This window comes from Gigantopelta aegis, chromosome 9 (genome assembly GCF_016097555.1).
Source record: "Gigantopelta aegis isolate Gae_Host chromosome 9, Gae_host_genome, whole genome shotgun sequence".
In the NCBI taxonomy this organism is placed as follows: Eukaryota; Metazoa; Mollusca; class Gastropoda; order Neomphalida; family Peltospiridae; genus Gigantopelta; species Gigantopelta aegis.
In genome coordinates this window covers 4,199,077-4,225,770 of record NC_054707.1, presented here as the reverse complement: position 1 = coordinate 4,225,770, position 26,694 = coordinate 4,199,077, and the positions used below count along the sequence as shown (strand labels likewise).

At 36.9% G+C, this 26,694-nt stretch overlaps 1 protein-coding gene across 1 annotated transcript in view; it reads left to right on the top strand.

Annotated features, from left to right (window-relative positions):
• LOC121382369 overlaps window positions 1-26,694 on the top strand; it is a 77,531-nt gene that overhangs the window by 24,108 nt on the left and 26,729 nt on the right. The window contains exons 5-17 of the mRNA XM_041511955.1: window positions 7,230-7,355; window positions 9,201-9,273; window positions 9,960-10,035; window positions 10,336-10,436; window positions 12,063-12,172; window positions 13,700-15,299; window positions 16,397-17,417; window positions 22,467-22,546; window positions 23,714-23,809; window positions 24,134-24,258; window positions 24,692-24,788; window positions 25,183-25,284; window positions 25,823-25,957. Coding sequence (XP_041367889.1) covers window positions 7,230-7,355; window positions 9,201-9,273; window positions 9,960-10,035; window positions 10,336-10,436; window positions 12,063-12,172; window positions 13,700-15,299; window positions 16,397-17,417; window positions 22,467-22,546; window positions 23,714-23,809; window positions 24,134-24,258; window positions 24,692-24,788; window positions 25,183-25,284; window positions 25,823-25,957 — 3,742 coding nt within the window. The remainder of the gene's footprint in view (window positions 1-7,229; window positions 7,356-9,200; window positions 9,274-9,959; window positions 10,036-10,335; window positions 10,437-12,062; window positions 12,173-13,699; window positions 15,300-16,396; window positions 17,418-22,466; window positions 22,547-23,713; window positions 23,810-24,133; window positions 24,259-24,691; window positions 24,789-25,182; window positions 25,285-25,822; window positions 25,958-26,694) is intronic.

Below are 26,694 nucleotides of genomic sequence, written 5' to 3'. Positions count from 1 at the left end.
ATTAGGCAGGAGAGTTCGGGATAACCATGCCCCTCCGGCCAACCTTCATGATCTGGGTCAACTTCTTATGGCAGAGTGGCAGGCCATTCCCCAAGAGTTCTTCAGACGTCTGATCAACAGCATGAGGCAACGATGTGTCGAGTGTATTCGTGCCAGGGGTGGATTCACACACTATTAAACGAATGTTCTAATGTGTAAAATCCATGTTTGACGACCTTCAACTTTGACAGCATGTCATGTGACTTTCTTGTATACAGTGACGTTTATTTGTGTTTTTTTGTAAATATGGAACAATAAATAAAAATGTTGGTGTAGTTTACATCATCAATCTAATACACTCTGAAACTTATTTGGTTATAAATTTTTGACCCTTAAATTCTTTTGAGTAATATAACGGAGACTGTGGCTCATTGAGCTCATTCTGCTGTGTCTGTAACTGTGCATACAAAATATCCATTGCCTTAAGTTTACCATTTTAAACATATCAGAATAAATAAACTGCTTTTATATGCTCATATACCACATAGGTTTCACCAGGGGTGGGAACTCTCCTCGGATTAGCTGTTTTCCTCTCATGGATCATTGCATTTCATTGCATTTTAATCGTCCTTTCCTCCAAAATGTGTCAGATGGCACAGATTTTAACCTAGGATTTCAAGAATTTCCGGGACCCCTCTAGATTTCCTCCTTTTTTCACAGTTCACCAATTCCCACCATTGTTTCATGCATGCCCATCACGAGCTTATCAGAGGTTGTGGTACGTGCAGTTGTGTCTGCAAGAGTACTTACATGTATCAAAGATTTGCCTGCTGCTGATTGGTATTAAGAGTAGCCTGTGGACATATAATGGCAGTTTTGAATCTTTTCTGACATGCTAAACCGGATGCTTGTAAACATCTAATAACTGTTGATTAAATTACTGATATAGCCAGTGGGGCATTGGAGTGATGCACTATCCCCCCCCCCCCCCCCCCCCCCCTACCTCCATTACATTTTCATTTTTCTCCTACCACATTTTATATTTGCCTGTTGCCCCATAATGCGACTCATAAACAACATCGGTGACCCATACAATGTGCATGCCTTTCTCCCAGTATAAAATCCTGGTTATACCAGGTGATAAAACAATAACTTCAGGTTCTCTAATTCTCTAAATGCATGGCTGTTGCATCTAGGTGTGAAGTACATTGCATATGGCTGCCACTTAAAGGTGCAGACCCTAGTTTTAACCCGTAAAAATGGACACTAAGTTTGGTTAAGTTACAAACCTGTAACACATATGGATAGCGTTACAAGTGAGTAAAACAAGAGTCTGTGTTGTTGATACTCGACTCCATAACTATTATTTCTCAGCCGCATGTGCGTTTTTAAAAATATGAAAAATGCATTTTGTGGTATTAGAAACACCAGGTTGACCAGAACAACTTCGGTTGTATGGGAATGGATTATCTAAACAATAAAATATAAGTAATGTTTGATTTCAGTGGTCATAAAGGGCTTTATTAGTAAAAAAATATGCCTTAGTGTTTAAGCTTCTCAGACATTTGTTAATTTGACTCATTGTTCAGTGTGATAAATGAAAATCCATTACTACCACAAAGTCCTGTCTTAGTCTTTCTACGTGCAGGGCCAGTAATGTGGCTCTGGACGGAAGGATAATTAAAATATAAAATTATTTAGAGGTGCCATCTAAATTTAATATATTAGTTATTGCAATTTATTCTATTTATTAGGTACTTTTTTTATTGGGCTATCCAAAAATTAAAATAATAATAAAATTAAATTAGGAGGCAAAATGTTATAATAAAGTGATCAAATTTAATTATTCTAATATTAATTAATTCAATATTATATAATTTAGCTAGTTAAAGGGAGAAATGATCGTATTTCAAACTTCGGCATACCACAAAGGCTATATAATATGATTTTTATTTAGCAGCAAGGCACCTTTAAACCAGATATCCACGGAACACAGTAAAAATTTCAGTTTTAAGGGTGGCCGGTTTAGAGAGGGTCCGCTCTGTACTGTATGTTGGGTTTTTGAGAGAATTCCAGTTTACAGAGGGTCTGGTTTTCAGGGGTTTTACTGTATATCAATATCACGGCTCCTTGTGTCAGATTCTACCACAGAAATAAACCCACTTGTGCAAAGTGGCTTTCAGCTCTCTCTCTTTTTTTTTCCACTTGGCATTTAAACAGAAAAAATAACAGTTGCCTTGGGGTGGTTGGGAGCTTAACGAAAGTATTCTGTACATGGTGGTCAAGTACTCTGTGATCTGATTAACGAAGATTTATACAAAGACAAATTGATTTTTATCAGCTATGGACTCTGCAATGCTGCTCTGCTTCTTTGCTAGGTCAGACAGATAAAAATGTCACAAATTTGTGCAGCTGGAAAGAAAAAACAAAACAAAGACAGGCATTTAGCCAGCTCTGGAATCCAGATTGATCCACATTGTAGGAAAGTTCATTTGATCCAAATATAGCCTGTCGATTTTTTTTTTTTTTTTTTTTTTTTAAATTGAGGTAATCTTGGCTTAGTAAAGTGCACATTTCAACCATCATATGGTTAATGTAACCATGTAGGTATTGGTATAGTGATACTGATAAACTTTTGATTGATTGATTGATTTATTTATTTATTTATTTATTTGTTCATCCAATCATTTTTACTTTTTGGTATAAATAAAACGATCATGTTACTTGTCTTAGATGTTTTTGCATGTGTTGGTTTTATTTATCTTCTCGTTTTGTTTTCCTCTGGCTTCCCCAATACGTCTCTTTGTTATTAGTTATAATATTAGTTTGTTCTGTGTTGTTATACCACTGGAGTCGAGAGAATCTCGAAAACACATCGAGTCATAAGGCTAACACAAATTATTATCCATTGTTAATACATGTAGTAGGAAAATATTTGTTGTATTCTTGTTTTGTTTTCTTTTTACTGCAGTTAGCGCCTTTTATTTACTGATGTCATATATGATTTACAAATTACATCACATCATATTTGAAACATTACACAAGGCTGCCACAGAGATAGATTCTTAACGTTAAGTAAATCCATGAAAGGAGTATTAGTCATAGATTTAAGAAAGAGTTGTTATGACGTTAAATTAAAAACCGTTTTTGTAAAACATAAAAGAAGGTATGTAATAAATACAGAACTTCATATACATTGTTTTCGCTTCCTATTTATTGCAGTCATATATATATATATATATTTGCCTTGCCCTGTTATCTGCTAATCGGAGGCCTGCTTGAACATTAATAAGATACATTAGTTGTTCTATGTTGATATACCACAGGAGTCGAGAGAATCTCTGCAACACATGGAGCCATCAGACTGACACTTGACTGTCAGGTTATTATCCATTGTTAATAATATGAAAATACTCATTGTCTCATGTTGCTGGTTCAGTGTTTGTCTTCTGGTGCTCTGGGGTCGTCCAGGTTTCATCTCGAGAGCTTGGTAAACACCGTACCAACCTGGCTTCTTGTTTGCTTCCATATTATTTCTGTTTCCCTGTATCAACCAAGTGTGGGCTAAAAGCTCAAAAGGTTAGCCTGTTGAATGCAAGCCAAGAACCAACATGTTTGAAATGTTTTAAATAGTTGGTTGTAGTTTGCATCTTAGAGACGCTCTTTTTTTCCCCGTACTATAATTGAGCCTGTGAGATGGATTTTATATTGTTTTTTGTTTTTTTTTTTTTTTTTATTACATTTAATATTTTTTATCATTATTTTTTTAGTTTCAGTTTTATTTCATTTCATCTTTTATAAAATAATTTAATGACTTGTATTCAATACAGGGTGTATATAGTTAATGAGGGGTTTTGGTTGGTACAGAACAAGAAGTGCTGTGTCATTTTCATTAATGAATTTCAGACTTTTAACTTTAGTTTATAATTTTATTTATTATTGCTTTTTCATTTCATTATTATTATTTTTTTTTTTTTTTTTTTTTTTTTCTCTTACCCCCAAAAAGAACATGGCTATTCATTATCTCAAGAATTTAGTAATACTGGTAATTTGGTGGAAACCTGATATAAATCTGAGCCTTCTTTTTTTTTTCATCTTCCAATTTTTTCACCTTTCAGTTCTGGGTGGGTAACTCTGTTTAAAATACCATCCTCAGGATAGTGTCTCTGAATCTTAATTGCACTTAAATTGTCTTTTATTACTGACTAACTACATAAAAATCTGAGTCATCCGACAGACATTTTTTATGCTGCCTTCTAAGAAGAATGTCCCTTAAGAAAATATATATATTTAGCATGCTGTAAAAATGTTAACTGCTTGTAGAGAAGAAAGTTTAATGACTGAAACACAGTTGTAACCTGGCAGCAGTTGACGATGATGATGTAGCTCAGCTGTGTGTAGCTGTCACCATGTCGTGTCTCACAGGCGATGAGGTTTCCGTCACATTGTGACAACACAGTCTGTGACAGGTGATTTTCATTGGCTGCAGAACACAGGGTGGGTGCTATAATGGTCATGCATTATACCCCCCTCTTGCTGTACTCAGAAGTCAGAAAATGCAATAAGTACAAAATTTTCATAGGGGAGCATGTCCTTAAACTCCAGTAACAAAGGTTAAAAGTTTGTTTTGTTTAACAACACCACATCGATTGATTAAACATCAGCTATTGGATGTCAAACATAGTCTTGGAGAGGAAACCCGCTACATTTTTTCCATTAGTAACAAGGACCCCAATAACAGGTTTGGGCCTCCAATAACATTGATTTTCATCTTACATTGACAATCAGATTGACAGCATTTGCTCCCCACCCCACCCATCCCCCCACTCATATACACTCAACAGGTCCTGATTTTGACAGGTGACAGCTTTATTATGTAGTGGATGTAGAACGGGTTTGTGTGTTTTAACAAAAATAGAAGCTAAAACTATTTTTACTGAGATATGCATATGTAACAGTTTGTATGTACGATCCTGTGTTACACAGCTGCCTGATATGCTATAAAAGGATGGTTACTGGAAACAGAATGAGCTGCATAATTCAGGTCAGTTTGTATGTACTGTGCCAGTGTTACACAGCTGCTTGATGCCCTATAAAAGGATGGTTATTGGAAAACAGAATGAGCTGCATAATTCAGGTCCTTTTGTACAATGTTAGATGATTTCAAATCATATTATATTAGGTTGACCTAACAAGATGGATGGTTGCATAATGTACATGTAGGTCAGTTTCTACAGTTATATTGGATGATTTCAGATCATATTATGGGGACCACTTAATACAGGTGGCTGCATAATGCAAGTCGTTTTTTATAATATATGAGTGACTTGTTAAGACAGGTGGCTGCATAATACAGGTCATTTTGTACACTATTAGATGATTTCATATCATATTTGAGTGACCTGTCAAGACAGGTGGCTGCATAATACAGGTCATTTTGTATAATATTAGATGATTTCAGATCATATTAGAGTGACCTGTCAGGACAGGTGGCTGCATAATGCAAGTCATTTTGTACAATATTAGATGATTTCAGATCATATTATCATATTTGAGTGACTTGTCAAGACAGGTGGCTGCATAATGCAAGTCATTTTGTACAATATTAGATGATTTCAGATCATATTACAATAACCTGTTGGGACAGGTGGCTGCATAATACAGGTCATTTTGTATAATATTAGATGATTTCAGATCATATTAGAGTGACCTGTCAGGACAGGTGGCTGCATAATACAGGTCATTTTGTATAACATTAGATGATTTCAGATCATATTAGAGTGACCTGTTAGGACAGGTGGCTGCATAATACAGGTCAGTTTGTACAGTATTGGGTGATTTGTGTTAGAGAGGTAAATGCTCAGCAGGTTTTCACTGCATGTACCATGTTTACAAATTTGGTTTTAATATATTTTATTTGGAATTATACAGTCTAGCACTCCTCAATGATGTGTGAATAAAAAACATGTACAGGCAAAACTGGAATCTTACTTCAGAATCAGAGGGGACGTGACAGGGCTTACACTGGAAACAATTAAGTGGGGGGGGGGGGGCGGGATATAGTTCAGTGGTATAGCGCTCGCCTGATGCGCGATCGATATCGATCTAGGATCGATTTGCATTGGTGGGCCCATTGGGCTATTTCTCACTCTAGCCAGTGCATCACTGTTGGTATATCAAAGACTGTGGTATGTGTTATCCTGTCTGTGGGATAGTGCATATAAAAGATCCCTTGCTGCTAATCGAAAAGAGTAGCCCATGAAATGGCGACAGTGGGTTTCCTCTCTCAATATCTATTTGGTCCTTAACCATATGTCCGATGCCATATAACCATAAATAAAATGTGCTGAGTGTGTCGTTAAATAAAATATTTCCTTGTTTGAAAATTAACAAATGATGGCTAACTTAAAGGAATTTGATTAGCTAAAAACTAAATGTTGTAACCATATTGTATGTAAATGAGCAATTGGCTAATTTGGCACTGGACCGGCCGAGTCCTGAATGGTTTAGCTTTGTTGTTAGAGTGGTTGCTTGAGATGTTTGGGTCGTACGATCTAGCCTCCTTGGCAGATTTATTGGCTTTCTGCCCATCCCAACCAGTTCCTCATGATTGGTTTATCAAAGGCCATGGTATGTGCTGTCTTGTCTGTAAAAATTGTATTACAAGGCAATAGGTGTATAAATATACAGTCAAATATTCGGAACCCCGAACAGCGACCTGTATCGTAGTTGGATTCTTATTCGTGACTAGCTGAACCGAATACATATATGTAATGCTAACTGTACAATTTATGTTTCTAATTCACACTAACCAAAACGCAATACTGATTGGATTGTTTTGATAATGAACATATTCAACAGTTGTGAATTTTGAAAGCAGTTGGTGAATTTTATGTTAATTTGGGGAAATAATTTCATTTAATAATTGACATTTTTAAGAAAATAACCGTTGATTTCTGCAATTTTTGAAGTTTAATAGACAATTTGGAGAAATATTTTGCTCACCCAGAGCTACATGTAGCCCTGCTTTTGTATTCATAGACGTGAATATATATTCGTATTTGTCACCCGATATTTATATGTATTGTATTCTCCACCCTGTGTATTTGTTACACTCCTACATGGCAGTAACTTTGTCACTTTGAAAAAAATTTCATACCTGTGTGGACAGGGTGCAAGTGGTAATTCACCTTTCCTGGTGAAGATCAAAATAATTAATTACAGTTAATCTTCTTCTTTTGTTTTTGCAGATCATTTCCACAAAACGTAAGTGCACAAAACGCCAAGCATCCAACGAGTCCACAAAGTCCAACGAATCCACAAAGTCCAACGAGTCCTGGAGAAAAGAATTTTAAACGTAACCAGGCGAAACAGAGGTAAAGTTCGAGAACTTTGTAGTTTTAGAAGGATGGGATGTAGCCTGGTGTGTTGTCGGTTTAGGATCGATCCTCATTGGTGAACTCATTGGGCTCTATCTTGTTCCAGCCAGTGCACCACCACTGGTATATCAAAGTCCATGGCATGTGCTATCCTGTCTGTGGGAAAGTACATATAAAGGATCCCTTGCTGCATTAGGACAAATGTAGCGGGTTTCCTCTGATGACAATGTGTCAGAATTACCAAATATGTGACCTCCAATATCCGATGATTAATTAATTAATGTACTCTAGTGGTGTCGTTAAACAAAACAAACAACTATTTGGGCTGTTCCACATTCCAGTCTATGCTGTACATGGCCATGGTATCTCTTGCTGTTTAAAAAGAGTAACCTATGGCATGGTGGAAGCAGGTTTCCTCTCATTATGTGTGTGGTCCTTAACCATATATCCGATCACATGTAATTGTAATTAAAATGTGTTGAGTGCATCGGTAAATACAACATTCCTCTCTTCCTTCCTTCCTTCCTTCCTTCCTTCCTTCCTTATAGTTAGAGATGGTTGTCATAAAATTAATTTTTATATCAGACAAGACCCAAGATAATACTTTTAGAGGTGTGCATATGTTTAGAAATACCTAGTGTTGCCTTTAAAAATAGTCGGGCACATCGAATTTTGAAAACTAGTTGTCCTGAAATGCAATTTCCTGCACTCTACAGGTAAAATTCATCTTTGCCATAAGATTTACTATCAATAATAGAGCCCTCCTTCCCCCCCCCCCCCCCCCCCCCCCCAGTTACCCTGCTCCTCTGCCTGATAGGGCACCAAGACAGATTTATGGGGTACCACAATTATGTTTTGTTTTTGCCAAACCATCAATTCTTTCGCAAATTTAATTATTTTTGCAATTAAAAATATACAAATGTATTTACAACATGGGATTCATGGAAAGAGCACAGTGGCAAACTAGGAAGGGCACCTGTCATTTTCATTGTCATCAACAACGGTTGATTTTCAGGGCACAACGGTAAGCAAGGAGGACTTTCCATTGGTGCCATGGAAGCTGAATGCCATAGCTGTGAAAAACTGTTTTGAAAATAAACATAATTCATAGCACATTATCCTCGAGTATTCAAAGGAATGGGTGACCTTGAAATATGTAACCTTGAAATATGTAACTATAGTCCTTCCCACAGGGAACACCTTTTTTCATACAATGGAATTTACTTCAAGTTATTTATTTCTGAGCCGATCATTTTCTAAATTGCACACAATTTTTTTTTTTAAATGTTATTTCCAAAACACTTGTACTTTTTTTCTTTTGTCAAACCAAACTGAAATTAATTACCAAAAAAAAACATTTTTGTAGGATGATGGGGCAGACTAAATTTACTTATGGCCTTAGTCATTGCTGTGATAAATAATTAAATTTCCCTTACATTCATTACAATATCACTTTATCCCATTGGTCCAGACGTAGTAAAGGGAGTTTGTTCAATTCTCGATGAACGTAAAAATTACTTCGTCAGGGAACGTCATATCTCATTTTATATGGGCAAGTTGTCTTATTGAGCGTTATTGTTTATGTACCAAAAATAAATCAAAATAAAGTATGAAGTGTTATTCATAGCAAGTATGATTCAAATTTAATTATAAGTATTGTCTGTTATTTCTTCTACGTTCATCGGGGTATGAAAAAACTAAATCATCTGCAGACTTATGTGAGAACGGTTTCGCCATTTCACACAGTTTGCAGATGAATTTTTTTTTTCATACCCCGATGAACGTAAAAGAAATAACAGATAATACTTAACTGTTTCTCATTAACTGTGTTTTATTTTCCAGAAGTTTGAAAGCTCCGTCTGCCAAAAGGAACCCAAATTCCCGTGTTATCCGGAGAGCGTGGCTGTACAGATGGGTAAGTATATAACATGTAATTATTTATACTGAATTAACCATTTAGCTTTTGACTGGTACAACAAAGTCTGTGTTGTGTGCTTTCAGGTCTGTAGGAATGTGCTGAGGTGTCGTTAAACAAACATTCCTTTCTTTTTAGTCTGTCTAGGATTCAAAGTTTTACAGCGGCAGGATCTAGCTCAGTTGGTAGAGCACTTGCCTGGGGTGTTTTGGTCTGGGAATCAACTAATAGCAAAGGTCATGGTATGTGCTGTCCTGTCTGTGGGAAAGTGCATATAAAAGATCGAACTTAAGAATTTGTTAGCAACATCAATTTTTACATGTTTTTGCCAAAGGGAAAATGATTACCAACAGCAATTTTGAGCCCACTAATAGCAATTTTAAACCAGTAACTTTGACAACAAATATAAAAATCAAGTAAAACAGTCTCTTCAGTCAACAGCAATAATTGTTATCCATCGACAAAAGACTGCCATCGGTCGATCCCCTAAACGATGGCAATTGATACTGCAGCTACGGCAGTTGCTGTCGCTGTCGTCTTTAAGTTTGAGCATTTTATTACCAAATGATTGACATCCAATAGCCGGTAATTCATTAATCAGTGTTCTCTAGAGATGTCGTTAAACAACTGTTTAAGTTTAAAATATTTAAGTCTATTATTCTGATTGTAGTGTTTACTGTTTGCAGGAAACTGGTGGGTTAACTAAAAGCTGGAAGAAAAGATGGTGTGTGCTTGTTGATTTCGCCTTGTTTATATACAAAGGTAAGATTAGCGATAGAAATAAACAGTTTTTCACTACTCCACTTGACAAATACATCTAGAAATAAATTGTCCACCAATATTGTCCAAATAAATGATTTGTTTTGTTCAAGTATAATTACAGTTTCTTTTTGATTGCTTAAAATGTAACTGCAATGAAAACAAATCTTGTCCATTGGACCACCATTTTGATCTTAAGAGTTCAGGTACTGGCAATTGAATTAGCTGTTTTTATTTGGGTTTTGGGAGAGTTTTGCTATTAGTGAAGGAAGATCATAACATGATGTCATTAAACGTTTTCAGATGAACATGAAGAAAATGCTGTGACGTCTGTACTGTTGCCTAGCTACAGAATTAATATGGTGTTGCCCACAGACCCGGTTTTCAGACAGTATGCATTTAAAGTGAGTGACACAGATCGGTTTTACTCATCACTAAATTAGCTTTCATCATTTTTACAGTTAGTTATATTCTCTTCATGCATTAATCATGAAAGATCATAGCCATGTGTGTGGCTTCACCAAGTCACACAGTTTATACCTATGTTTTGGATTTTGTTTTGGTTCATACCCTAATGAACCTATGTTTTGGATTTTGTTTTGACTCATACCCTAATGAACCTATGTTTTGGATTTTGTTTTGGTTCATACCCTAATGAACCTATGTTTTGGATTTTGTTTTGACTCGTACCCTAATGAACCTATGTTTTGGATTTTGTTTTGACTCGTACCCTAATGAACCGATGTTTTGGATTTTGTTTTGACTCGTACCCTAATGAACCTATGTTTTGGATTTTGTTTTGACTCGTACCCTAATGAACCTATGTTTTGGATTTTGTTTTGACTCGTACCCTAATGAACCTATGTTTTGGATTCTGTTTTGGCTCGTACCCTAATGAACCTATGTTTTGGATTCTGTTTTGGCTCGTACCCTAATGAACCTATGTTTTGGATTCTGTTTTGACTCGTACCCTAATGAACCGATGTTTTGGATTCTGTTTTGACTCATACCCTAATGAACCTATGTTTTGGATTTTGTTTTGACTCATACCCTAATGAACCTATGTTTTGGATTTTGTTTTGACTCATACCCTAATGAACCTATGTTTTGGATTTTGTTTTGACTCATACCCTAATGAACCTATGTTTTGGATTTTGTTTTGACTCGTACCCTAATGAACCTATGTTTTGGATTTTGTTTTGACTCATACCCTAATGAACCTATGTTTTGGATTCTGTTTTGACTCATACCCTAATGAACCTATGTTTTGGATTCTGTTTTGACTCGTACCCTAATGAACTATGTTTTGGATTCTGTTTTGACTCGTACCCTAATGAACTATGTTTTGGATTCTGTTTTGACTCGTACCCTAATGAACCTATGTTTTGGATTCTGTTTTGACTCGTACCCTAATGAACCTATGTTTTGGATTTTGTTTTGACTCGTACCCTAATGAACCTATGTTTTGGATTTTGTTTTGACTCATACCCTAATGAACCAAAACAAATGTCTAACCATCCTTAAAGTGACAGACCCTAGTCTTTAAATCCTGAGACATTGGTTTTCACTATTGGAGCCATTTTGTATTATTTACATCCGATACTACTTCAATTTTATTGTTTAAATTATCCATTTCCATACACCTGAAGTGTTTTTGGTCATCCTGGTGTTTCTAATACCATGAAATTAATTTTTCATATTTTTAAGAATGCTCGTACCTTTGAGAAGTAATGATTAGGGCTTCCAGACAAGCTTTGGGGCCTAATTCACAAAGGTGTCTTATTCTCTGCTAGACAACAAAGCATCCTCTTTGCAAGTCTTTTAGCAGAGTTGCGAGAGTTTAGTGAATTAGGCCCCTGGTCTACTTTATACGGGTATTTTCCCATTTCAACAGCACAGACTTTTTTTTTTACTCTGGCATAACTTTACCCAAATATGTTGCAGATTTGTAAATAAACCAAACTTGGTGTCCATATTCGTGGGTTGAAACTTAGGTCTGTGACTTTAAATATTCATGCTATGTGTTTCAGCTAGAACATGAGAACACCAAGACTCTGTATTTCGCGACAGACAGCACATCAGACTTGGAGAACTGGGTGTCACTGCTGAGACAAGAGGCCATGATGAAGGGTCAGAAAGGGCAAGTAGTTTCAGGCAGTTTGTCACTTAAATTTAATGGATAACCCAGTGACCTGTTCAGAAGGCCAAGCACTTGGAAGCCATTTCACTGGTATCATTGTCTTCTATCATATCACATTTATATAAATATCAGGTTAGACACAAAAACCAGTCTAATGTTCTCCTGAACATGCCGGTGTTAAAGTTTCCAAGTTGCCAGTGTAGACTGGTGGTTTTGCTGTTGCAAATTTAGTTTTATTGGTGATGCCATTCTTTGCTTAAGTCATGATATTACTTTGTAGTTGGAATGTTGGACTACAGCCATGCTTGGAAAGCTAAAACAATGTGATGCTATGGTTATCGATAGCAGTGTTTCCATATGAATGGTGTAGAAAGCATCGGTTTTCCACGTACCACAGATACACTGCGTCAAAGATTGTACACATGGGAAGTAGCCATTAGACACTGTGTCTGTCACATGTTAAATGTGCTGTGATGTTGAATTTTTATATGCCCGTCTTTGACAGGTCATATTATGGTATGATATTGTATGTCCATACATCCATCCATACGTCCGTAAAGCTTTCGTTTCCAGGACATATTTTTCTTACCAATTCATACAGGATGATCAAACCTTGCATGCATGTACAACGTGGAATGACTGTGTGTCGTGTACCATAACTAGGTCACTAAGGCCTATTTTTCAATTATTACTGCACATTAAAGGAAATCTGGGGGCAGATTTTTCTCAGTCGGTTGAGTGCTCGCCTGACGTGCTTGCGTTACAGATCAAACCATCTTGGTGCATCCCAGGCCTTCTAGATTATGGTATCCCCACTCCCATGGCTAGTGATATTCAATGTTGGGCTAGTAAATAACTACTATTGCCATGCCCAATGGCTAGTGAAAAAAATAAGTCAAATCTTGCGGTTAAGTCTATTTTGTAAATATGAATATCCTGTCCCCACCCCAACCCCTCAGTGTTAGTTTTTTTAAGCAGTATCTCCCTCTTTAGGTGACATATCTGATTATTACTATTATTTAGTAAAGTAGAGCTAGTGAATTTTTAATTGTGGCTGGATTTTATAAAAATTCTAGAAGCCCTGCATCCACTCAACTGATTGGTTTTTCTCTCATTCCAACCAGTGCATCATAACTGATCAAAGGCCATAGTATGTGCTTTCCTGTCTGTGGGGAAGTGCATATAAAAGATTCCCTGCTACTAATGGTAAAATGTAGCCGATTTGCTCTGATGACTGTCAAAATTACTGCATGTTTGACATCCAATAGCTGATGATTAATTAATCAATGTGCTCTAGTGGCGTTGTTAAGCGAAACAAACTTTAAACAAAGTTTAAAGGAAATCCTTGTTTGGTCCACATCTTCTTTATCAATTCATATAAGATCATCAAACCTTGCATACAAGTCTAACTTGGAATTGCATTGTGTCACATACCATAACTAGGTCACAGTGACCTACTTTTAAAAATAAATATATAATATAGGTGATGGTAATTGTAATAAAACTTGGTTTCCTACTGTATTTCAGATTTACAAGAGAAACTAATAACAACAAACCTCAGAGGCTGATTCCAAAATCTCCCATCATATCACGTAACAACGATGCCAGCGATGATGAACCTCTGTTTCCAGGCAGCCTTCACTTGCAGGATCCCGGGGGTTACCGGCGGTTACAGAGAGATGAAGACATTGAGCCTCCCGATTCAAGAGTGACTGCTTCTTACCCTGGATATAGTGATAACAATCCATCGCATCATCCTGATCAGAACGATACAAATTCCCAGCTACCCCCAAGGGACAGAGACAGTTATTCAGCTGGGCGTTCTAGAAACTCTAGAGATTTAACACCTGCATACAATCAGGATAGGCCAAGGGAATATGATGGGAGATATGGTGATCCAGAAAGACAAGCAAATGTTGAACACCCAGAACAAATGCAGAATGTTGACCCCAGAGACTCTAGGTATCAGCCAGGAAGCAATCTTGGTGATCCTTCTGAATATCCGTCACATAGAACTAATGGCAATAATGTTCCACATAATAATTATCCTTCGGACATGGAGAACCGAGACAGATACAGAGAGAATCATCCTGATTACGGTGATCCACAGCATAATGAGGGTTATGGGCAGGATAAGTACAACAGTATGCCAAGACAAGGTGTAGACGGAAACCAACCTCATCCTCAGGAACCTACAAGTTTTCTAGGACGCCAGAAAAGAATAAATCCTAGTTACTTTGATGGTGATGAACATTCTGGTAGGGCGCCACAAGATGTTTATTCTAGAGATGGTGAGTCGAGGGATCATCCATATGAAGGCTACGGTCCTTCACTGTCGGAAGAAGCACAAGATGCCCATGGACCGGGCATGCAGGCTGGTAACTATGGTGATGAAGGTCTTCATCGTGAAAGGTCATCGAGAGCATCAGATCAACCAGCATTTGATAATTATCAGGGACACTTACCTCCTGATGGCCAACATGGCGACCGATCATCCAGAGCTTCAGATCGTCTTCAGAATGATGGTTACCATGGTGATAGGTCATCAAGAGCTTTGGATCGTCCTCCATTTGATGGTTACCATGGTGATCGATCATCCAGAGCTTCAGATCACCATCCTCCATATGATGGTTACCATGGTGATAGGTCATCCAGAGCTTCTGATCATCCTCAGTTTGATGGTTACCATGGTGATAGATCCTCAAGGACATTGGACCATCCGCCATACAATAGCCATGCAAGTCATGGAGCTCCAGGTTATAACCATGATAATCCTGACAATAGAGAGCATGGTGGACATTCTTCCTCTATGCCCCAGCTCAACAGGCAGGGTGTTCGGCAACACCCGGAACTCACCGTTACGATTCCACACACATACGTCAATTTTCCATCTGACACTGACTCTGGGGACCATGACTCATCTGGCAGACGGCAGGAAGCGTCCCCGGGGCGTCCTCCGTATCCTGTATCTGTGAGACAGCAGATAGCACAGGAAATCGCCGAGACGAAAACTCCACACACATCTAATGACTATGTGACCTCTGTGAAGAACGAAAAGAAAAGAATGCAGCAAAGAGAATATTTTCAGTATCCCACTCCACTGTTGCAACCAGATCAAAGTTATCCTGTAAGTTTCTAAAATATTTTAATGTTATTTTGGAATGTGAGTTTGTTAATTTCTTATTGAGTGAAGAAATGCCATCATCAGAGAATGTTATATTTGATGACGTCACTTTATATTCGGTACTTTGTATTGGTTTTATTTATCGAGAACTAAAAGAGAATTCAAAATAAAATATTCTTTTGTTTTCATTTTGATTGGTAATCTTGTTTTAAATTTAGTTGTAAGAATTGTCTGTTATTTCTTTTAGATTCAGATAGCAAAGAAAAACCCTAAACCAAAAGTAAAGTAAAGTTTGTTTTATTTAACGACGCCACTAGATCATATTGATTTTTTATCTTATCGGCTATTGGACGTCAAACATATGGTCATTCTGACACTGTTTTTTAGAGGAAACCCGCTGTTGCCACATAGGCTACTCTTTTACGACAGGCAGCAAGGGATATTTTATTTGCGCTTCCCACAGGCAGGATAGCACAAACCATGGCCTTTGTTGAACCAGTTATGGATCACTGGTCAGTGCAAGTGGTTTACACCTACCCATTGAGCCTTGCGGAGCACTCACTCAGGGTTTGGAGTCGGTATCTGGATTAAAAATACCATGCCTTGACTGGGATCCGAACCCAGTACCTACCAGCCTGTAGACCCATGGCCTAACCATGATGCCACCAAGGCCAGTAACCCCAAACCATGGTATATTTTTGTGTGAATGTCTTTGTCAGTTCACACAGTTTGTGAATGTTGTTTTAGTTCACAGCCTGATGAACCTAAAGAAAATGGCAGACAATCCTCAAATAACCTTTTTCTTCACTTTGAAGATGTAATAATTAATTTCATGGCATCCATTTTAATTCAGCTTATTTTTGTTGGCAAGAACAGGCCTTTTAATTTTATTTATTTTTTAGGCTATTTATTGACGTTTGTTAACATTTGGGATTGACCAACAGGCGATGTCTATATTAAGGTCGCTCCCTACATTTGACAATTACAAATTTTACATGGCAGACAAAATAATACAATTGATTTAAAAGAACAAATAGACAGATAAACAAGAAGTCAAGATGTGTGTGTGTGTTTAATATATTTTGTCTTTGTACTTGTAGCAGAATTCACCTGACGACCATAATCCAAGAAGGGACCAAACAGATGGTTACAATCAGGGTCATGTACCAGAGCCTGAAGCATTGCATGAAAGTTACAGCAGAGGTCCTCACCATGAGCAATCATACAGTGATTCTGGCAGACCAGAATGGCAGGACCGGTCACGTGACAGCTTAAACAGAAACACTCAGGGTGTGGGAAGAGAGGTGCAGAACAACGCAAGGGACAGCTGGGGAAGGGATCCAAGATTCAACCAGTCAAGGGACAGCATTGGCAGAGATTCGTATGCAGGAAGATTACAGGATAATTTGGGAAGAGATCCAAGGCATGATAATTCACGTGACAGTTTAGGGAGAGATCCAAGGCATGATCATTCACGTGACAGTTTGGGGAGAGATCCAAGGCATGATCATTCACGTGACAGTTTAGGGAGAGATCCAAGGCATGATCATTCACGTGACAGTTTGGGGAGAGATCCAAGGCATGATCATTCACGTGACAGTTTGGGGAGAGATCCAAGGCATGATCATTCACGTGACAGTTTGGGGAGAGATCCAAGGCATGATCATTCACGTGACAGTTTGGGGAGAGATCCAAGGCATGATCATTCACGTGACAGTTTTGGAAGAGACCCTCGGTTTGACCAGTCTTTCAACAGTCAAGGAAGACCAACCCATTACAAATCATTGGGCAACATGGACAGAATTGGTGCAGATGATCAGTCGTCTTCCTTCGCAAGACCTTTACAAGATGGAGCAACAAGCAGCCAGTCTATGGGGAATCTTGACACGAGTGCACAAGGCAGGAGTCCCCTAGATGACCGAAGTTCACAGGGGAGGAGTCCACATGGAACATTCCCAGACAATGAAAGAAGCAGCTTGGGCAGAAGTCCAAGGGAGGCTGATCAGCAAGGCAAGCCGAGACTGTTTGTGAGCAGTCCAAAGGAAGAAGCTCAGGAGATGAGGGATGCGTACAAGAGTATCCAGGAGCTGCAGCAGAGACAGAAGGAAGAAGACTACTCCGGTAAGACATTCTTAAACATAATTGTCGGTCAGTCGGCTTTTCTGCCAGAAATTATTTTGAGGGTACGTAATAAAAACAAAACAGGTCAAAAGTGCCTCTTCTACATAGTTATGGGTTTGAAATCTTTTGAAATGGGACACTGCATTTCATATACTTTGACAAATTTTAAAAGCAGTTCTCTTACTATAATCTTTCTAAACAAATTATTAAAATGTATTCATTAATTTCAAAGATTTTAGGGTGTGTAATTTTACAATTTGTGCCCTCTGGCAGAAACCCTGTCAGTGTGAAACATGTAGATGGTTTTGGCATGTATTCTCTGCATGGTGGTCTCTTCCTGTCAGGATCAGTTGCTGGGTAATAAAAACTCAAGGTATATACTGATGGGATTTCAATCCACTGCACCAATTTGCATGATGTAATAATCACCTGGCCAACTGGTACATCCACAAAATTGAGCCAGTAGTGGAACGATGATTTACAGAATGAAGTGTGTACTTGCACAGAATGAAGTGTGTACTTGGCACAGAATGAAGTGTGTACTTGGCACAGAATGAAGTGTGTACTTGCACAGAATGAAGTGTGTACTTGCACAGAATGAAGTGTGTACTTGGCACAGAATGAAGTGTGTACTTGCACAGAATGAAGTGTGTACTTGCACAGAATGAAGTGTGTACTTGCACAGAATGAAGTGTGTACTTGCACAGAATGAAGTGTGTACTTGGCACAGAATGAAGTGTGTACTTGCACAGAATGAAGTGTGTACTTGGCACAGAATGAAGTGTGTACTTGCACAGAATGAAGTGTGTACTTGCACAGAATGAAGTGTGTACTTGCACAGAATGAAGTGTGTACTTGGCACAGAATGAAGTGTGTACTTGCACAGAATGAAGTGTGTACTTGCACAGAATGAAGTGTGTACTTGGCACAGAATGAAGTGTGTATTTGCACAGAATGAAGTGTGTACTTGGCACAGAATGAAGTGTGTACTTGCACAGAATGAAGTGTGTGGTCAGAAATTTAAAGGGACATACCCTAGTTTTTAAAAACTAAGGCATATTTTTTACCATTAGAACCATTTTTGATAACTGAAATCATACTTTACTTAGATTTTATTGATTAGATTATTCATTTCCATACATTCAACGTGTTCTTCGTCATTCTGGTGTTTTTAATATCACAAAATGCATTTCTCATATTTTAAAAAATACTCATGTCTGTGAAGTAACAGTTATTTTTAGAGGGTATTTCACCATTTCAAAGTCACAGGCTCATGTTTCACTCAATTGTAACTTTATCGAAATGTGTTTCAGGTTTGTAGATTAACTAAACTTAGTGTTCATTTTCACGGGTTGAAACTAGGGTCTGTCCCTTTAAGCCAATGTAGAAATAACATGTAGCAATCTTAAATGACTAAGTAATGCATTCTTTAATTCTGTCTTGAATATTCTTTGGTTAGATAACATGTAGCAATCTTAAATGACTAAGTAATGCATTCTTTAATTCTGTCTTGAATATTCTGTGGTTAGATCAGTTCTGAAAATCAGTGTCTTTTATTCATTCATTCAAGGTTAATTTGGCTTCATTTACATTCTGAAATTTGTAATATAAAGGTAATGTCAAGCAACGGAAACTGTACCAGTTTCCTGTACCACTAAAATAAGAAATATTGAATTCTTTCATTTGGAGCCAAGTTTGTAGTTCACAAATGTTCAAAAGTAGATAAAAATCTGATAACCACACTATTACCATGAAGAACTTATTTTTACTATATTTCTTAATATATTTGTGTGATTTGTCTGATTTGTGATGCAGACCTTTTGTTTGTTGCTATTACTGTTTTAGCCTTACATTAGTGATATCCTGTACATGTAGATAGATGTTACTATGTGTCTTACTTGTGAAGAGCTTTCATGTCTCAAGTTTGTGTGTAAAGTCATGACCATATAAATGTTCTCTTTTTTGTACAATATATCTCATATTCAATTGCCTTGTTCAGTGCAAAACACTCGGAACTTGGCTAGTGTTTATCGAACAAAGGCGTCAATATCCATGGAGAGACTAACAGATGAAGTGAACCAGGAGATGTTCTACACTCCAGCAGGATCTTACGTCCCAAATCTCGATAAACCAGACAGTGTCGTGGAACGGGGATCCGCATTCCGGCCTCCATCATCCTACACCGGCAGTATCCGAGGAGAAGGGTCTCTGTTAGGTCAATCTGCTGTTGGAGATTACATCGAGTCACATTCAGGAAGCAGACATCATGGTCCTCCATTGGAGTATAGCAGCAGACATGATGAAATGTCACCTGACTATGACAGCAGAAATGATTTTGTATCAGACAATAGCAGACTTTGTGATTTTCCATCAGACAATGTAAATGGACACCATGATCTTCCATCAGAATATGATGGCACAAGTCATGATCATCAGTTGCAATATGATAATAGGCATCAGGATCTTCCATCAGAGAGTGACATAAGACAACACAATCTTCAATCTCTCGGTGATAGCAGCCATCATGATTTACCATCACACGGCAACATTAGATATGATTTTCCATCAGACAGCAACATTAGATGTCATGATTTTCCATCAGACATTCGTAGTAGATATCATGATCTTCCATTGGACAATGACAGCAGACATCATGATATTTCATCAGACCATGATGTTAAACACCATGATCGTCCATCTTGGCACTCTAGCAGACAAGATGAGGCCAATCCAGATCACCCTTTTTTTGAGGCTGAAGATGTTGTGGGGTCCTACAGTGTGGTGAACCAGAGCTATCGAAGATTAGGATCAGGTATTTGAGGAGTGAAGCCTTCTGTGCTAACAAACAGTTTCTTAAGGGATTGGCTACAGATGGAGATCGGTTTTCACCTTTCTTTGGGAACTGGGATCTTTGTTTTGATGTTTCAGTTGGTAAAGGAACACAAAATCCTTTACAGTTTGTTCAGTGAACTTTGGTTGTTTTCTCTCTCTCTCTTTTCCAACCACATTATAACCTTTAAAGCTACAATACCAAGTGTATTTTTACTATTCAGGCATCTTCCCATGCTGTTCTTTTCTATTTATTTTGGCAATTATCTTCAGTTTATTTCACATACAAATACACTGGTAGCCAATATGAAGCATTATGTGCCAGATAAGTATTAATGCAAAATATTGTATCCTTTGTCCATTTTATTTTTACTCTAACTTGTGTGGACTGGGTGTTGGGATGTCCCTTGATAATAAATACACTGATCATAAATTGAAAGTCACCAATCTGTCAGAAAACTGTACATTTTACAATAAGAATGCTTTACTATAGCCCGTCCCATCATCCTACAAAAATGGGGGTTTTTTTTTTAATAATTGCAGTTTTGTTTGACATAAGAAAAAAAGTAAAAGTACTTTGGAAATAACGGAACAATACAATTTGTGTGTCCAGTTTAGAAAACAATCGGCTTAGAAATAAATAACTTGTAGTCATTTCCATAGCATGAAAAAAGTCATTTCCTGAGGGACGGACTATAAATCATGTAAAAAGGCATTTCCCGAGGGACGGACTATAAATCATGTAAAAAGGCATTTCCTGAGGGATGGACTATAAATCATGTAAAATGGCATTTCCTGAGGGACGGACTATAAATCATGTAAAAAGGCATTTCCCGAGGGACGGACTATAAATCATGTAAAAAGGCATTTCCTGAGGGATGGACTATAAATCATGTAAAATGGCATTTCCTGAGGGATGTACTATAAATCATGTAAAATGGCATTTCCTGTGGGACGCACTATAAATCATGTAAAATGGCATTTCCTGAGGGATGTACTATATATCATGTAAAAAAGCATTTCCTGTGGGACGCACTATAAATCATATAAAAAGGCATGTCCTGTGGGACGGACTATAAATCATGTAAAAAGTCATTTCCTGAGGGACGGACTATAAATCATGTACAAAATTATTTCCTGTGGGATGGACTATAAATCATGTAAAAAGTCATTTTCTGTGGGACGGACTATAAATCATGTAAAAAGGCATTTCCTGTGGGACGGACTATAAATCATGAAACTTGTCCTTGATTAATTGCTTAAATGGGCAAAGAGAACAATGCTGTTAAATAAACATAAATAGAACATCACTACCTACCAAGTTTTATTTTCTTGCCGAACATTTCCATTAGAAGACACTTTTCTCCATCTGCAGCCATCATCCCTTCTCCGGCACTGGCAGAAATCCTCCTACGACTCTGGTTTCTTCTCTGTTGATGGTAACAAGAACAAACTGTCTGCACAGCTTTTTTGCATGCTGCACCTTCGACTAATTTCAACAGAATGTTTGTCCGAAACATTTGACTAAATTGTGTGAACACATGGAACGGCTGATGGTGGAGACACTTGCAATGATCTACTTGTGTTTCATGCATTGGTTGTGGGATGTTTCTGTGTGTTTGCTAATCTGCTGTTGTTGTTGTTGTTGTTGTTGTTGTTGCTGTTGTTTTTATTTTTATAATTGTAACATGTTGCTATGTTTTAGTTAAGATTTGAAAGCAATATTACTTGAGCTAAATTTGTATATAAGACATTCTAGTGAAAATAATTGTACATATTTCCTTGATGTTTTTTATATGTTACAGAACACCATTTATAACAAACTTTTAGAATATTGTAATCATGTCCATTATATTAGCAGTGGATAAGCCTTTTTCTTTTAATTATAATGCCAAAAGGACGAAATAGTATTAAAATGTGGCTAGAAGTCATTTTATATAATAGTGGGTGATTTAGAAAAAGAGAAAGAAAAATTAGTAGATAGGTAAAAATCTTGTTGACTTCTAATATCTATAGTCAGCTCACTGATTGATATTTTACCTAATCATTTATTTATTATTATTATCATTATCATCATTATGGCAACACACTGAAATTAGCATTTAGGCTAATTTTAGTGTCATTAAATTTACGAAATGTCCATCGTTTCCAGCTGTCAGTAAAATGAAGAAAGTATAAAGAGCCTTGTCTGTTGATAAATATTAGCTGATATTGTTTCAGGTCCGAACCGGAAAAAGCGTCCTGAGTTGTTGATCCACACTGTGAAGGAAGAACCGGACATGCTGGACACTGATGTGCTGGTCAGTTCAGTATTTTTGTTTTTTCTCTGATTTAAGCAGACCACACACTGATATACATGTGTACTTGTAACAAACAAATATATATACTGGTATCACCATTGTCGTGTTGCCAATCATTCTGTATTGGACAATCAAAAAACAAAGTTGGGTTATCTCTATTCTACTTTCACCTGTTTCTTGTTTGTTTTTTTCAAATTAAAGTTGTCTGATGTTTATTAAGAATAACCATTGCAAATGCAACCATCTGATGACGTCATTAGGTAACCCAGTGACACGAATTGTGTAGTAGAACTCTTAGTGGTTCTAACACTTAATGTGTAATTTGACATGCTTAATTAGCTCTGATATACAGATAAAATATTTAAAGAATGTTCATTCTCACTGTAAAATGATTCAATATTTAACAAATTTCACATGCAATATATAAGAATTGTTTCTAATTTTTTAGGAATTTATCGATTAGCGATTTTATACTACATTTGTGACTTTTATCCATCGATAAATTCCTAAAAAATGAGAAACAATTCTTATAATTACAAACAGTACAAGAAGTGTACCTTAAAACTCTCAAAAATAATTTCTTTCGTTCTTACCGTCAACCATGTTATGTAAATAAGCGTAGGAATACATGTATACATACTATTGGAAATTGTCCGCTAAAAATAAAAATAAGTATTGAATCAACAAAAACAGTGTATATATCTTTATTATAACTTCTTTTTAAAAAATGAAACAATTTCATGTGCAGATTTGTCTTGTGTTTTTCTATCGCAAAGTGACCTTGATATTTACGTGTAGTGACTGTTGGTGTTGTGCGGTTATTTCGATCTTGGTCTTCCGTGATGACGTATTTGTATGAGGTTTATGGAAGGATAACGCTTGGTTTTTTAGTGACGTCAGCCAATCAGAATACAGTAAATCGTATAAATTCGAAAAGTTTGTAATTATATATATATACACATATGTATGTATGCAGTGGAAATTGTCTTCTTGATGTCGTTACAAAATGCCCCGATCATTGTTCAAGTTATGACATAGCTTGACTTAAAAAATCTCCCACACATAAAATGCAGCTTTTACCACTTCAAATGTCTGTAGACATCCAGTTTATGAAGCCAGTTTATGATAAAGAAGACATTTAATTTCTCCAAATGCTTCTTTTCAAAGGAAACGAGAAAACTTGAGAGCAAGAACAAGAAGTATCCTCTTAATGGAAAACGACTCCGAATGAGCATCTCTGCGGGAGACCTCATTGGAAAAACAGTACGTAACTCACTAACTAGTTTGATTAGTATCCGATAAGCTTTTTTACTGTATTTTAGTGTGTGTCGTTTAGGAAGTAAAAACTATATTTTGCATCTCTTGTCTTTTCTCTTAATATATATATATATATATATATATATATATATATCTCTCTCTCTCATCTCTCTCTCTCTCTCTCTCTCTCTCTCTCTCTCTCTCTCTCTCTCTCTCTCTCTCTCTCTCTCTCTCTCTCTCTCTCTCTCTCTCTCTCTCTCTATAATGTTTATAATTCATCTGATAATGCCACTTTAACAGTTGTATCAATGTCTGGTGTTTTTGTTGTAGCATGATGAGCTTGTGCTACTGTTGATTCAGCTTCGGAGGAATCAAGCGTCTCTTGAAAAGGCACGTGACTACTACCGCGAGTGCTTGGAGAAAAGACGTAACACGGAGCGAGAGTATCGCAGACAGTAAGTGATTCATTTGTTGTAAGTACACTCTCCTACCCCGTCAAAAACAAAAGTTATTTAACATCAGTGCAGTGGGTGGTTGATTTCTGACAAATTTAGTCATATTATTATTATCATAGTAGTTTTATTAGACCTGATATTCACAGATATTTTCTCTAGTTTGCTTTATGTTTATTACCCTTCTATGTGGTTCTAGTTGTAAATGAAGCAACCGTAATGTAGCCTCTTGTTATAAACACATACTGGTCCTGATGTTTGGTTATGCAAACTCTAGAAATAATTTTCAGTGAAGTTTAGAATCCCAGTACTACTTGTATTTAATTTTGTTATTTATTAATACATCTTATTAAACAAATAGATTCATTTTGTATTTTATATCTTGTTATAATTCTAGGAATTAGTGTTAAAGAATCTTTTTTGCTTTTTTTTTCAGACGTAATGATTCCACGGGTCACCTAGAGGAGAGTTTAGAAGAAAATCATCAGTCATTTGTAGATCTTAAACGAGAACTGGAAGAAATAGAAAATAAGGTACACTTTTAGTGAGATCAAATAACGATGGCTACCACTTAGTTGTTAAAATCTTTATATAACACTCTTTGAGTGTATTTGAAAGGGAGAGGCCCACTGTCAGTGCAGTGGGCTGGGGGATGGACATCTGAAGGCCTGAATGGCCAGACGCTGTTAGGGCCATTGCTGGGGGATTCATAATATGCTTTGGTATCATTAAACCTTCATTCTATCCTAAGTTTGCTTTTCATGGTTTATGATTATAAAGTGTTTAATTCTGAGAAAAAAAGGATTTTCAATATCATGATGCTTTTACTCAAGTAAGTGTGCATACATTGTGCATACATTGTGCAAACAAGAAGTGGCATACAAGGTCAGTTTTCAAATTCAAATAATAAACTCTTTGTTTTCACAGCAAGAAGTTTACAAGCCACTAATCAATTTGGTGGACAACATGGTTACTATGGGCAGCCTCTATGGGGGAGATAACTTGATGCTGGCTACGCAATACCGGAAAGTGAGTTGTCTACTTTGGATATTGCTGAAGGACTTTCTTCTGAATTGTAGCAAATTTTCACAAATTAAGAAACACCTATTTAAAAAACTTAATCATTAAGAATAATCAGACAAAAAGATTGCTATCCAAGATAGATTTTTAAATTGTTTGTTACTGGTCCCATACTGTAAAGACCAACATATAATACATTTAGGTCTTAGCTTTTGTTTGTGTTCATATAAACCACCGTCTAAAAAATAATAAAACTACTCCTGTTCTATTTGCTGTTTTTGAGAATTTTAGTATCCATTTTTTTTTTTTTTTTTTTTTTTTTTACAGTTTAACCATTTTGCTTGTACAAAGGTGAATGCAAATTGACAATTAATTTTTTTTTAAATAATTTATGTTCATCAGTATTAAAGAAAACTAATTGGAGACATTTGCACACCCTTAGACATTTAAAAATGTATAATTTTATGGGTCATGGTGATGCTTTAATGCGTCAAGAATGCCAGTTATAGTAATTAATGTATTATTTATTTATTTTTGTTGTGACCAGCACTTGTTGAGGCCGGACCAGTTTACTGAACCAAAAGTGATGTTGGAATTTTCCCGAGAAAATCAGGAGAAACGATTTGTTAAGGAAATCGAGAATGAGATCAAACAGCTGTCAACTGATGAAGTTGATTTGGAGGTACAGTGTTCAGTCCCTTAGCAATGATATGTCAAGCGGGGCAGCACATGACCATGTATTTCTACAACCCTGTGAAGCAGGCAGATCCTGAGTTTGAGCTATAAGAAAGGGAGGCACTGGTAGAGCGTTCACCTGAGGTACTTCATTAGGTCGTAGGATCAAACCTCGACAGACGAGGGACGGGTCATAGCCCAGTGGTAAAGCACTCGCTTGGTGTGCAGTCGTTCTTTAATCAATCCACGTCAATGGGCCCATTGGGCTTTTTCTCGTTCCAGCCAGTGCACCATGACTGGTGTATCAAAGTCGATGGTATGTACTATCCTGTCTGTGGGAAAATGCATATAAAAGATCTCTTGCTGCTCAGTGAAAAATGTAGCAGATTTCTTTAAAAACTATGAGTCAAAAAGTACCAAATATTTTACATCCAATAGCCGATGATTAATAAATCAATGTGCTCTAGTGGTGTCATTAAACAAAACAAACTTCTTTTTTTTTTTCCTCGAGAGACATATTGGGCTTTTTTCCCATCCCAACCATGCCACACAACTTTGTTATCAAAGACCATGGTATGTGCTGTCCTGTGGGAAAATGCATATTAAAATAATGGAAAAATATAGCGGGTTTCCCTGAAGACTACATAATGTAATGAACAGTTGTTTGACATCCAATAGCTGATGATTAATAGTGTGCTCTAGTGGTGTCGTTAACCAAGATAAACTTTAAACTTTTATATGTTT